We start from the raw sequence: 12,114 nt of genomic DNA on the forward strand, positions 1-12,114 counted from the left end.
GGTCTAAGACCATAAAACAGTTAGAGGAAAATGTTTGGAGATATCTTATGGATCTTACAACTGGAGGTGGTTTTATGGACCTTAAACCTAAAGCAAGAACACTGAAGAAGGAAATAAATAAATGGGAGCTTCTCAAAATTAAACACTTTTGTGCATCAGAGAACTTCATCAAGAAAGTAGAAAGACAGCCTACACAATGGGAGACAATATTTGGAAATGACATATCAGATAAGGGTCTAGTATCCAGAATTTATAAAGAGATTATTCAACTCAACAACAAAAAGACAGCCAACCCAATTACAAAATGGGAAAAAGACTTAAACAGACACCTACCAGAAGAAGAAATACGGATGGCCAAGAGACACATGAAGAGATGCTCAATGTCCCTGGCCATTAGAGAAATGCAAATCAAAACCACAATGAGATATCATCTCACACCCACCAGAATGGCCATTATCAACAAAACAGAAAATGACAAGTGCTGGAGAGGATGCGGAGAAAGAGGCACACTTATTCACTGTTGGTGGGAATGTCAAAGGGTGCAACCACTGTGGAAGGCAGTTTGGCGGTTCCTCAAAAAGCTGAATATAGAATTGCCATACGACCCAGCAATACCATTGCTAGGTATCTACTCAAAGGACTTAAGGGCAAAGACACAAACGGACATTTGCACACCAATGTTTATAGCAGCGTTATTTACAATTGCAAAGAGATGGAAACAGCCAAAATCTCCATCAACAGAAGAGTGGCTAAACAAACTGTGGTATATACATACGATGGAATATTATGCAGCTTTAAGACAAGATAAACTTGTGAACCATGTAATAACATGGATGGACCTAGAGAATATTATGCTGAGTGAATCCAGCCAAAAACTAAAGGACAAATACTGTATGGTCCCACTGTTGTGAACGGATATTCGAGAATAAACTTGAAATATGTCATTGGTAACAGAGTTCAGCAGGAGTTAGAAACAGGGTAAGACAATGGGTAATTGAAGCTCAAGGGATACAGATTGTGCAACAGGACTAGATACAAAAACTCAAAAATGGACAGCACAATAATACCTAATTGTAAAGTAATCATGTTAAAATACTGAATGAAGCTGCATCTGAGCTATAGGGTTTTTTTTTGTTTTTGTTTGCTTGTTGGTTTGTTTGTTGTTGTTGTTTTTTACTATTACTACTACTTTTATTTCTTTTCTTTATATTGACATTTTATATCTTTTTCTGTTGTGTTGCTAGTTCCTCTAAACTGATGCAAATGTACTAAGAAACAATGATCATGCATCTATGTGATGATGTTAAGAATTACTGAGTGCATATGTAGAATGGTATGATTTCTAAATGTTGTGTTAATTTCTTTTTTTTCTTTCCGTTAATAAAAAAAAAAAAAATAAAAAAAAATAAAAAAAAAAAAACTAACAGTCATACAAAGAAGCAAGAAAATCCAGTCAATAATGAGGAAAGCAATCAACCCAAATGACCCAGAAATGATAAAGATGATAACATTTGCAGGCAAGAATATTAGGATAGTTAAGACTATATTCTGTATGTTCAGGAAAGTAGAAGAAAAATTGAACATGTTAAGTAATAATATGGAAGATACAAAGATGACTCAAACTAAAGTTCTAGATATGAAAACTATGGTGTTGGAGATGAAAAGTTTACTGGATGGGATTAATGGTAGTAGACATTGAAGAAGAAATGATTAGAGTAGAACAAAGCAATAGAAACATTCCAAAATGAAATTGAGAGAAAAGAGCCACAAGAAAGTTGTTCAGCACTTCACTAAGTGAAGTGCTGAACAACTTTAACGGCCAAATATATGTGTAGTTGGGATCCCTGAAGAAGAGGAGGAAGGAGGAACCAAAAAATTTTAAAGAAAATACAGTCAAAATTGTCTGAATTTGAGGAATATTATAAACCCACAGATCCAAGAAACATGAACCCCAAGCACAAGAAACATAAACAAAACCTAATTCAAGATTAATCATAATGAAATTTCCCCAAATCAGTGATAAACAGAAAATCTTAAAAGAGTTCATCACCAACATACACTAGTAGTACAAGAAATGTTAAAGGAAGCTTTCAAGTAGAAGGAAAATGAGACTAAATGAAAATTTGGACTTACACAAAGTACTGAAGAGCACTAGAAATGTAACTACATGAATAAATATGAAAGTATTTCATTAATTAGATCGCTTTAAAGATGATTAGAGGTGGGACAAAATAGCAGCTCAGTGTGGTATGGAATTTAGTTTGTCCTCCAGAACAGTTAGTAAATAGCTAGGAAGTGTATGGAACAACTGCCGAGGTACAACAGTGACTGAACACACAGTGTACACCAGTCTAGACCAGGTGGACCAGTTGAGACCCCACACAACTGTAAGTCCCCCAAGCCACAGAGGCAGGTGCTCCTCCTCCGCAGGCACAGCGGTCTGTTTTCCTGAGGGGAAAGGAAACAGATTTTACTAGTAGCAAGGGCTTAGCTCAACCAAGCTCCACTTGTGGAATTAACAAATTCTGACTACTGAAAATAGTCCCCAGCACAGATAAACTGGAATAAGCACTAAAGGTACTAGAAGTTTTTTCCCTGGCAGAGAGGGGGAGGGATTGACAGAAAAAAAAACAAAAAACAAAAAACAGAGGCCTTTTGAATTGAACAGCAGAAAATACTGGAAAAGGGCTGGACCCCAAGAAAAGGCGGCATGTAGATCCTGAAGTTAATAAATAGAGCCACATACAAACTTAAGCCCTTGATTGACAAACCTGAGGAGCTGGGGTCCCACTCTGAAAGACTTTTTTTATTTTGCTTTTTTCTACTTCTTGACAGCTCAGTAGATAGAACTAGAAGCCTTCTCAGTGTCCAGCAGTGTCCCAGGCAAGGGCAAAATTAAGCTTGTCAGAGAGACAAAAGTAACTAGTCAGGTGAAAAGAAATTCTCTAAAGGTTGTATCTTTCCAAGAGAAAGGTGGGACCCAGCTTATGGGGAATTTTCCCTTCAAGGAATTTGGGCCCCAGGGACTGGAAAACTGAAGCAATTAAGGCCAGCCTACAACCTCACTTCTGTCTGATCCACACCCACAGCAGACTGTCTGCTGAAATTAAAGGCACCACATCATTTTATGCTAGTGGGAAGCCACAGGTAGACAAGGACCACATGCTGGGCAGGATAGGAAAAGTACTGAGTCTAGGAGATTCTTAGAAAAGTCTGACAACCTGCTGGGTCTCACCTTCAGGGAAAACTAATGGTAGGGACTCTTTCCTCCTTAGACAGGTCAGTCCAGTCTGGGAAAAATCTGACTGGGGACTACAATATCTGAAGAGACCCTCCTCAAATAAATAAATAAATAAAAGTAAAAATTAAGAAATAAAGTCTCCCCATAGGCAGGGCAAGTAAAAGAAAAACAAGAACTGACAAATTTTGGTCAGCTAAGCAGAACCTGTGTTAGAATTCTAGAATAAATTGAACTGAATGTCAAAGAACAGATAGAGAACAAAGCCATCCAGCAAGAAAATCCTAGGTTAAAGAGTGAAATCAACCTCCAGAATAAACAAATTAAGGAAATCAAATGTGTAGACACAGCAAAATACAAAAAGAGTCCTACTAAGAAAATTGAAGATATGGCCCAGTTGCCAGCAATTCAAATGAGATACAGGAGTTGAAACAACTAATTCAGGATGCTCATCAAAAGTCAAATCAGCAAGTTGAGGGAGGTTATAAAAAAGACATTGGGCAAATAAAAAGAAGAAGTAGAAAATTTGAAAAAAACAAATCAGAACTTGTGGGAATGAAAGCACAATAGAAGAAACGAATAAAACAGTGAAAACCTACAGCAATAGATTTGAAGAGGCAGAAAAAAGGATTAGTGAACTAGAAGACTGGACATTAGAAATACAACACAAAAGAAAATTTAGGGAAAAGAATGGGAAAGTATGAGCAGGGTCTCAGGGAATTGAATGACAGCATGAAGTGCATGAATATGTGGGCTGTGGGCTTCCCAGAAGAAGAGAAGGGGAAAGGAGGAGAAAGACTAATGGAGGAAATTATCACTGAAAATTTCCCATCTCCAATGAAATACTTAAAGTTACCAATCCAGGAAGTGCAGGTGTACCCCAAATAGCATAGATCCAAATGAACATACTCTAAGACACTTAAACCAGTCAGATTGTCAGAGTTCAAAGGGAAAAAGAGAATTTTGAAAGCAGCAAGAGAAAAGCAATCCGTCACATACAAGAGAAGCCCAGTAAGACTATCTGTGAATTTTTCAGCAGAAACCATGGAGGCAAGAAGGCAGTGGTTTGATTTATTTAAGATTCTAAAAGAGAAAAACTGCCAACCAAGAATTCTATAGTCAACAAAATTATCATTCAAAAATGAGGGGGAGGTGGTTTGAAAACTTGCTTTTTTATTTATTTGCTTTATATATATGTTATACAATACAATAAAAAAAGTTAAAAATAAAAAAAATGAGGGGGAGATTAAAGTATTTTCAAACAAACTATCACTGAGAGAATTTGTGACCAAGGACTGGCTCTGCAAGAAATACTAATGGCAGCATTGCAGGCAGATGGGAAAAGGCAGGAGAGAACAACCAAAAACTCTGTATCCAACTAAGCTTACTTCATTTGAAGCTGTATGCATTGTCACCTTGAATAGTAAGGAACGTGATGGAGAGGATGGATATGAGTAGACAATCAACAGTTTCTGTCATGACTAAAGCTATTGGGAATAAAGAAAATGGTATCCATCTAATAAAGGCCAGGAAAGTAGAAAAAGGAAAGCACAGAAAAAAGCAAGAAAATAATTACAAGCTAAGATGATAGGAGGATAGGAAGTTACTGTGTAGATTTCCATTCTACCTCCTAATGTATTCTGGCTTCTAATAATTGTTGTCGTGAACCCAGTCAGCCTGAAGCATCTGCCTTATGTATGGGTAGGTTCTCTGCAGATGTTTTTAGTGATGGAAGCTGAAATAGTTGGTTGGCTAGGTTCTACGTTATACATTTAGCATTCTTAAGAGCGGCCTGAAGAGTGGCCTTTTTGACCGTCTTTCTTTGCCTCTTGTTCACTCACATGGCTTCAAAAATGTTTTCCTATACAGTTTTTCTGGGGATGGCTTGTTACTAATCTTGTGACTTTCAGAATTAACTCTTATGATCTAGACCAGAGAGAGAAAGGTCAGCTTCAGGAATATTGAGTTAGAGGACACTAAATAAAATACTGGTTTATGCTTAATCTTCATTATATCTCACCTATAGAAAAGCAGTCTGTTCAGATGGCCTGACCATATCAACTTTTAAATCACAGGCACCATTGACACCAAGCTGTGATTTTAGATACCTGGCAGAAGAAGGTCACAAACAAGGCTTTAGAATAGTTGGTCTTCTCAAATTAAGGCTGTGCAAATACAGTTTAACGCTGCCTGGATGGGCGTGTTTAGATTGGATGATGAATAACCATGAAGTTTGCTTGCTATGAATTAAAAGAAATAAAGAAAAATTAAACGTTTGGAAACATACTAGAAAATAAAAATTAACTCTGTGATCCACCAACAGTTAGCGTCAAGTATTTTCTGCATCTTTAGAGTTCTGGAACATATCCAGAATTTGAGAACCAACTGTGCAGAGATGTATTTAGAAGAAAGAAAAGCTAAAAATCTTTTCTTCTTACCTTAAAAAGCTTATTTAACCAAAGGCAGACAAAGCTCTATGGCTTATTTTTTAAGCCTAAGTTTTATTAATGTTAGCATTTTCCAAAATTTTAAGAAGCCATTTCAGTATTGTCATCTGAAGACAAGATAAAATATTTTTAACTTAGCCTCAGTTTTGCAGATGAGTTAAGTATCATTGCCTCCATAAATTTGTTTGTACTATAACCTACATTAGTGTTCAATTTTCACTCAAGTTATTTTCCTTTTGGTAATTATCTTAGGAGGCCAATTATGTGACCTACATATAAAGCATTTGACACTTGAAATTCATAAAAAGTGCCATAATTGCATTTATAAACAGCTAAGTTATCCTTTTGAAAGTGAACATTTATGCAGAGCTGTTCTGATTTTAGGAAGAAAAACTAAACCATCACGACCAGATTCTCCAGCCACTACACCAAACATATCTGTGAAAAAGAAAAACAAAGATGGAAAGGGTAAGTACCACTATAATTTCCATCTAGAAAGCAATTATCAAAAAGTTTTGTACAACTGTTTTTCCTGTCTTCTATGAAATGTTTCTTATTAAAGAGTGAGGAAAAAAACTCACAGTGCTTTCTACCTAAGGCAAAACAAATCTAATTAGCAAGATTGAATTGTTCAGATATCTTATAAGGGATTAATAAAAATATTAGACTGTAAAAATTTTGACCATTGTTTCATGAATACTAACTGAATCATGCAATATGTTTTATATAATTATAGATGGAACTTTTATATGATTTTTAGTTGTGTTTTATTGTGTTCTTTCAAAGGAAATTTTGGTCAGTTGAAAAGAAAATTTCTTTTGTTTCAGGAAACACAATTTATCTTTGGGAATTTCTGCTAGCACTGCTGCAAGACAAAGCCACCTGTCCTAAATACATCAAATGGACCCAGCGTGAAAAAGGCATTTTTAAATTGGTAGATTCTAAAGCAGTGTCCAGGTTGTGGGGGAAGCACAAAAACAAGCCTGACATGAATTATGAGACCATGGGGAGAGCTCTCAGGTATGTTTAATTTTTGTAGTTCATATGTTAAGAATATCATTTCTAAAATATTTTTAAAAAATAGGTAACTCCTCAAAAATTAAGTAAAAACACGAATTTTATCTGTTGAATTTGATTTTACTTATCAGTATGCATTTAAACTGAACTCTTATTCCAATCTTGGAAAATACTTTACTTCTTAGAAATCTTCATGTAAATAACACATTTTATATAAAGGGTTTAGAAAATACTAAGTTGTCATAAGGAATTGTAAATCAGCCACAGAGCCCATAAGGTTTTTTTTTTTTTTTTTTTTTTTTTTAAAGGAAAGACAGAGAGAAGGAAGGAAGGATAGAAGGAAGAAAGGGAGGAAGAAAGGGAAACATCTTTTAAACATTTTCTTGTTTTATTGTATTTTGTTTCTCCGTTTTTGTTACATGGGCTGGGGCCGGGAATCGAACCGAGGTCCTCCGGCATAGCAGGCAAGCACTTTGCCCGCTGAGCCACCGCGGCCCGCCCAGCCCATAAGGTTTTGAACTGTTAAGCTTAAATTCACCAAGTACAAATAATAGTAATGCAGATTATTAGCAAGATATTATTAGTGTGCATTTTAAAATAGAAATCTCAGGTATGAGATGTATTTTGTTATTGTGAAAAAAATTAAAGCTTCCCGAGTGATATTAGACATTGTAAAAATTTTGGACTAGGGTACCATTTATCCTAAAGTTCACTTCTCGCTGTTATTCTGTGATCATGTCACTTATTCTTCAAGATACACATGTAAATTTTAGAGCCACATATAGGAAGCTATGGAGGGGAACACAATTTCTCGGGATTTTTAATGGATTTCATTATTCCTGAATAAGGCCAATAGCACACAGGTAGAGGAAGGAAGAAAAGTGAAGAATCAGAGTAATTCACATACTTGATCGATAGTCCCCTAGTTGGAATTGGTTTTAGAGTTACAGAAAAGTCCTTATTACCAACTATCTGTGAGTAAATGTGTATGTATTAAATATATTTAGAGAAATAATGTTTTTAATTATATTTTTTAATTTCTAACATAAAATAAATGCCTTTCATATAGTAGTTATTTTCTCATCTGTTGGATTCCAACTTTGAGCTTTTATTTATAATTAGGAAATTTTGATTTTGTTGAATATTATTTTATCTTACATTTGACTGAATAATATATTGATGAAATTGTTTTCCATAGGTACTATTACCAAAGGGGTATTCTGGCAAAAGTGGAAGGTCAGCGCTTGGTGTATCAGTTTAAGGAAATGCCAAAAGATCTCATCTATATTGATGATGAGGATCCAAGTTCCAGCATAGAGTCTTCAGATACATCACTGTCTTCAGCAACTACTTCAAGTAGGACCCAAGCAAGCCGATCCAGGGTATCTTCAAGTACAGGCATAAAAGGAGGCGCCACTACAGTTCTAAAACCAGGGAATTCTAAAGCTCCAAAACCCAAAGATCACGTGGAAGTTCCACAGCCATCAGAAGTTTTGAGGACAATGCAGCCCACGCAGGTTCCATATCCTACCCAGCTCTTCCGGACTGTACATGTAGTGCAGCCAGTACAAGCTGTCCCTGAAGGAGAAGCAACTGCAAAGAATAACATGCATGATGAAACATTAAATTCTTCCATTCAGAGTATTCGGTGAGAAAACTAAAGTTACCAATGCATGATATCATTATGTGATGTTTCTGACCACAACCATTCTATTTGGTTAAGTGGGTCAAGATTCAGAAAATACAAAGTATATAGATTTCAAGCTAGAACTGTTAGACCAAACAGATTGTTTGAGCAGCAGTATATAATACTTCAATCCTCTGAATCTATCAATGATTCCTTATTTATTTCTTTATTTTTTTTGCATTTTAAAATATGGGTTTATTTGGAAGTATGACAGAGGAACAACGTTAAGACTTCCCTGCTTAATCTGAAACGAGGAAGCATAATAGTGAAAAATATTCTGAGTGAATGTGAAAGCAAAAGGTATTTTTTAAAAAGTGAATATCACTTTAATTGGTATTTGTTAACAGATGTGGATTTGTTTACCACACCATTGTTTCCAGTGTATCTTTTCATTGTTTTTTTTAAATTTTTTTGCTTTTTTTAAACATAACGTACAAACATGACCATTCTTACCATAGAATCATTCCATTCTTGGAATATAAACAATAACTCACATTGTCATCACATAGTTGTATATACATCACCACAATCAACTCTCAGAACATTTGCATCAATACAAAAAGAAATAAAAAGAAAAAAGAAAAAAATTCGTACATACCTTATCCCCCCCACTGATTACCAGCATTTCAATCTACGAAATTTATTTTAACATTTGTTCCCCCTATTATTTATTTTTAATCCATATGTTTTACTCATCTGTCCATAAGGTAGATAAAAAGAGCATCAGACACAAGATTTTCAGTCACACAGTCACATTGCGAAAGCTATATAATTATACAATCATCTTCAAGAAACATGGCTACTGGAACACAGCTGTACATTTTCAGGCAGTTCCCTCCAGCCTCTCTATTACACCTTAACTAAAAAGGTGATGTCTGTTTAATGGATAAGAATAACCTCCAGGATAACATCTCAACTCTATTTCGAATCTCTCAGCCATTGACAGTTTATTTTGTCTCATTTCTTTCTTCCCCTTTTTAGTCGAGAAGGTTTTCTCAACCCCTTGATGCTGAGTCCCTGCTTATTCTAGGATTTCTGTCCCATGTTGCCAGGAACGTCCACACCCTTGGGAGTCATGTCCCACATAGAGAGGGGGAGGGCAGTGAGTTTGCTTGTCATGTAGCTGAGAGAGAAAGGCTACATCTGAGGAACAAAAGAGATTCTCTGAGGGTGACTTATAGGCCTAATTTTAAGTAGGCTTAGCCTATCCTTTGTGGGGTTAAGTTTCATATGAACAAACCCCAGGATTAGGGGCTCAGCCTATTGCTTTGGTTATCCCCCACTGCTTGTGAGAATATCAGGAATTCTCCACTTGGGTAAATTGAATTTTCCCCCTTTCTTGTAATCCCCAAAGGGGACTTTGCAAATGCTTTTTTATTCACTGTTGAAATCACTCTGGGATTTATCAGGTCATCACTCTGGACAAACCTATAAAATCTCATGCCCTACTCAAGGTTCCATGTACTTATGGTGTTCAATTAAGTTGTCCACATAAGTTATATTAGGAAATGCAGTAGTCAAAATATAAATTTTGTACCAAATATTTTTTGCTTTAGTCTCACACATAAGTTAAAGTTTTAAAAGTATGAATTGCCATCTGTTTTCAACACCGTGCATATTGACATTCCTTTGTTCTTCCTTATGCAAAAAACATTTTTAAATTTTACATTTAGTCCCTATCATTATACACTCTAGGCATTCCTAGATTATATCATCTCAGTCTTTATCATCTATCTTTCCTTCTGATTTCATTTGTACCCCCAGGCTCCTCCCTCTATCCTTCTCACATTCAGCTTCATTCAGTGAATTATTGTTATAGGTTATACAATAATGAATAATATAATACAGTACAACATTATTGTATTACAGTTAGGTAGTATTGTACTATCCATTTATGAATTTTTACCATCAGTCCTGTTGCACAATCTGCATCCCTTCAGCTCCAATTACCCAATATCTACCCTATTTCTATCTCCTGATGGTCTCTGTCTTAACTGAAATTCTCCAAGTTCATTCACTAATGTTAGTTGATATCAGTGAGACCATACAGTATTTGTCCTTTTGTTTCTGGCTAATCTCACTCAGCATAATGTCCTTAAGGTCCATCCATGTTGTTATATACTTCATAACTTTATTCTGTCTTACAGCCACATAATATTCCATCATATGTATATACCACAGCTTGTTTAGCCACTCATCTGTTGATGGACATTTGGCTGTTTCCATCTCTTCACAATTGTAAATAATGCTGCTGTAAACATTGGTGTGCAAATGTCCATTTGTGTCTTTGTCCTCATGCTCTCTGAGTAGATACCTCATAATTGTATGGCTGGGTCATATGGCAATTCTCTACTTAGCTTCCTGAGGATCCACCAAACTGCCTTCCACAGTGGTTATACCATTTGACATTCCCACCAACAGTGGATAAGTGTGCTTCTCTCTACATCCTCTCCAGCACTTGTCATTTTCTGTTTTATTGATAATGGCCATTCTGGTGGGTGTGAGATGATATCTCATTGTGATTTTGATTTGCATTTCCCTAATAGCCAGGGAAGTTGAACATCTTTTCATGTGCCTTTTGGCCATTTGTATTTCCTCTTCTGAGAAGTGTCTGTTCATGTCTTTTGCCCATTTTGTAATTGGGTTGCCTGTCTTTTTGTTGTTGAGTTGAGCAATCTCTTTATATATTCTGGATACTAGACCTTTATCTGCTATATCATTTCCAAATATTGTCTCCCATTGTGTAGGCTGTCTTTTTACTTCTTGATGAAGTTCTTTGATGCACAAAAGTGTTTAATTTTGAGGAGTTCCCGCTTATTTATTTCTTCAGTATTTGTGCTTTGGGTGTAAGGTCTAGGAAACCACCTCCTATTATAAGATTTATAAGGTATTTCCCTACATTTCCTTCTAACAGTTTTATGGTCTTAGTGCTAATGTTTAGGTCTTTGCCCCATTTTGAATTAATTTTTATATAGGGTATGAGATATGGATCCTCTTTCATTCTTTTGCATGTGAATGTCTAGTTCTCTAGGTTCCATTTATTGAAGAGACCATTCTGTCCCAGGTGAGTTGGCTTGACTGCCTTATCAAAGATCAATTGTCCATAGATGAGAGGGTCTTTATCTGAAGACTGTTCAATTCTGTTGGTCACTATTTCTGTCTTTATGCCAGTACCATGCTGTTTTGACCACTGTAGCTTCATAATACACCTTAAATTCAGGTACGGTGAGACTTCCAACTTCATTTTTCTTTCTCAGGATATTTTTAGCTATTCGGGGCACCCTGCCCTTCCAGTTAAATTTGATTATTGGTTTTTCTATTTCTGAAAAGTAAGTTTTGTGATTTTTAATTGGTATTGCATTGAATCTATAAATCAAGTTAGGTAGAATTGACATCTTAAACTATATTTAGTCTTCCAGTCCATGAACATGGTATGCCCTTCCATTTATTTAGGTCTTCTGTGATTTCTTTTAGCAATTTCTTGTAGTTTTCTTTGTATAGATCTTTTGTATCTTTAGTTAAATTTATTCCTAAATATTTTATTCTTTTGGTTGCAATTGGAAATGGAATTTTTTTCTTGATTATTTTCTTGATATTGTTCATTACTAGTGTATAGAAGCACTACAGATTTTTGAGTGTTGATGTTGTAAGCTGCAACTTTGCTGTACTCATTTATTAGCTCTAGTAGTTTTGTTGTGGATTTTTTTGAATTCTCAACATGTAGT

General features: G+C 35.6%; 1 protein-coding gene and 1 long non-coding RNA gene across 15 annotated transcripts in view; one reads left to right on the forward strand and one right to left on the reverse strand.

Annotated features, from left to right (window-relative positions):
• Window positions 1–12,114, forward strand: part of ELF1 (E74 like ETS transcription factor 1) — a 174,123-nt gene that overhangs the window by 153,936 nt on the left and 8,073 nt on the right. For all 9 annotated transcript variants that reach the window (XM_077158375.1, XM_077158374.1, XM_077158382.1 and 6 more), the window contains exons 6-8: window positions 6,070–6,153; window positions 6,513–6,705; window positions 7,901–8,350. In XM_077158375.1, the coding sequence (XP_077014490.1) occupies window positions 6,070–6,153; window positions 6,513–6,705; window positions 7,901–8,350 (727 nt within the window). The remainder of the gene's footprint in view (window positions 1–6,069; window positions 6,154–6,512; window positions 6,706–7,900; window positions 8,351–12,114) is intronic.
• The window catches only part of LOC143681390 (uncharacterized), a 41,198-nt gene that overhangs the window by 3,641 nt on the left and 25,443 nt on the right, over window positions 1–12,114 (reverse strand). For 2 of the 6 annotated variants that reach the window (XR_013174589.1, XR_013174592.1), the window contains exon 3: window positions 7,294–8,295. The exons of 2 other annotated variants lie outside the window; for them this stretch is intronic. This is a non-coding gene — a long non-coding RNA (uncharacterized LOC143681390). Of the gene's footprint in view, window positions 1–5,258; window positions 5,479–7,293; window positions 8,296–12,114 lie in introns of those variants that run through there. 2 more of the 6 variants (XR_013174591.1, XR_013174588.1) reach the window with 2 other exon arrangements.

Source organism: Tamandua tetradactyla, chromosome 4 (assembly GCF_023851605.1).
Source record: "Tamandua tetradactyla isolate mTamTet1 chromosome 4, mTamTet1.pri, whole genome shotgun sequence".
NCBI classification, from domain to species: Eukaryota; Metazoa; Chordata; class Mammalia; order Pilosa; family Myrmecophagidae; genus Tamandua; species Tamandua tetradactyla.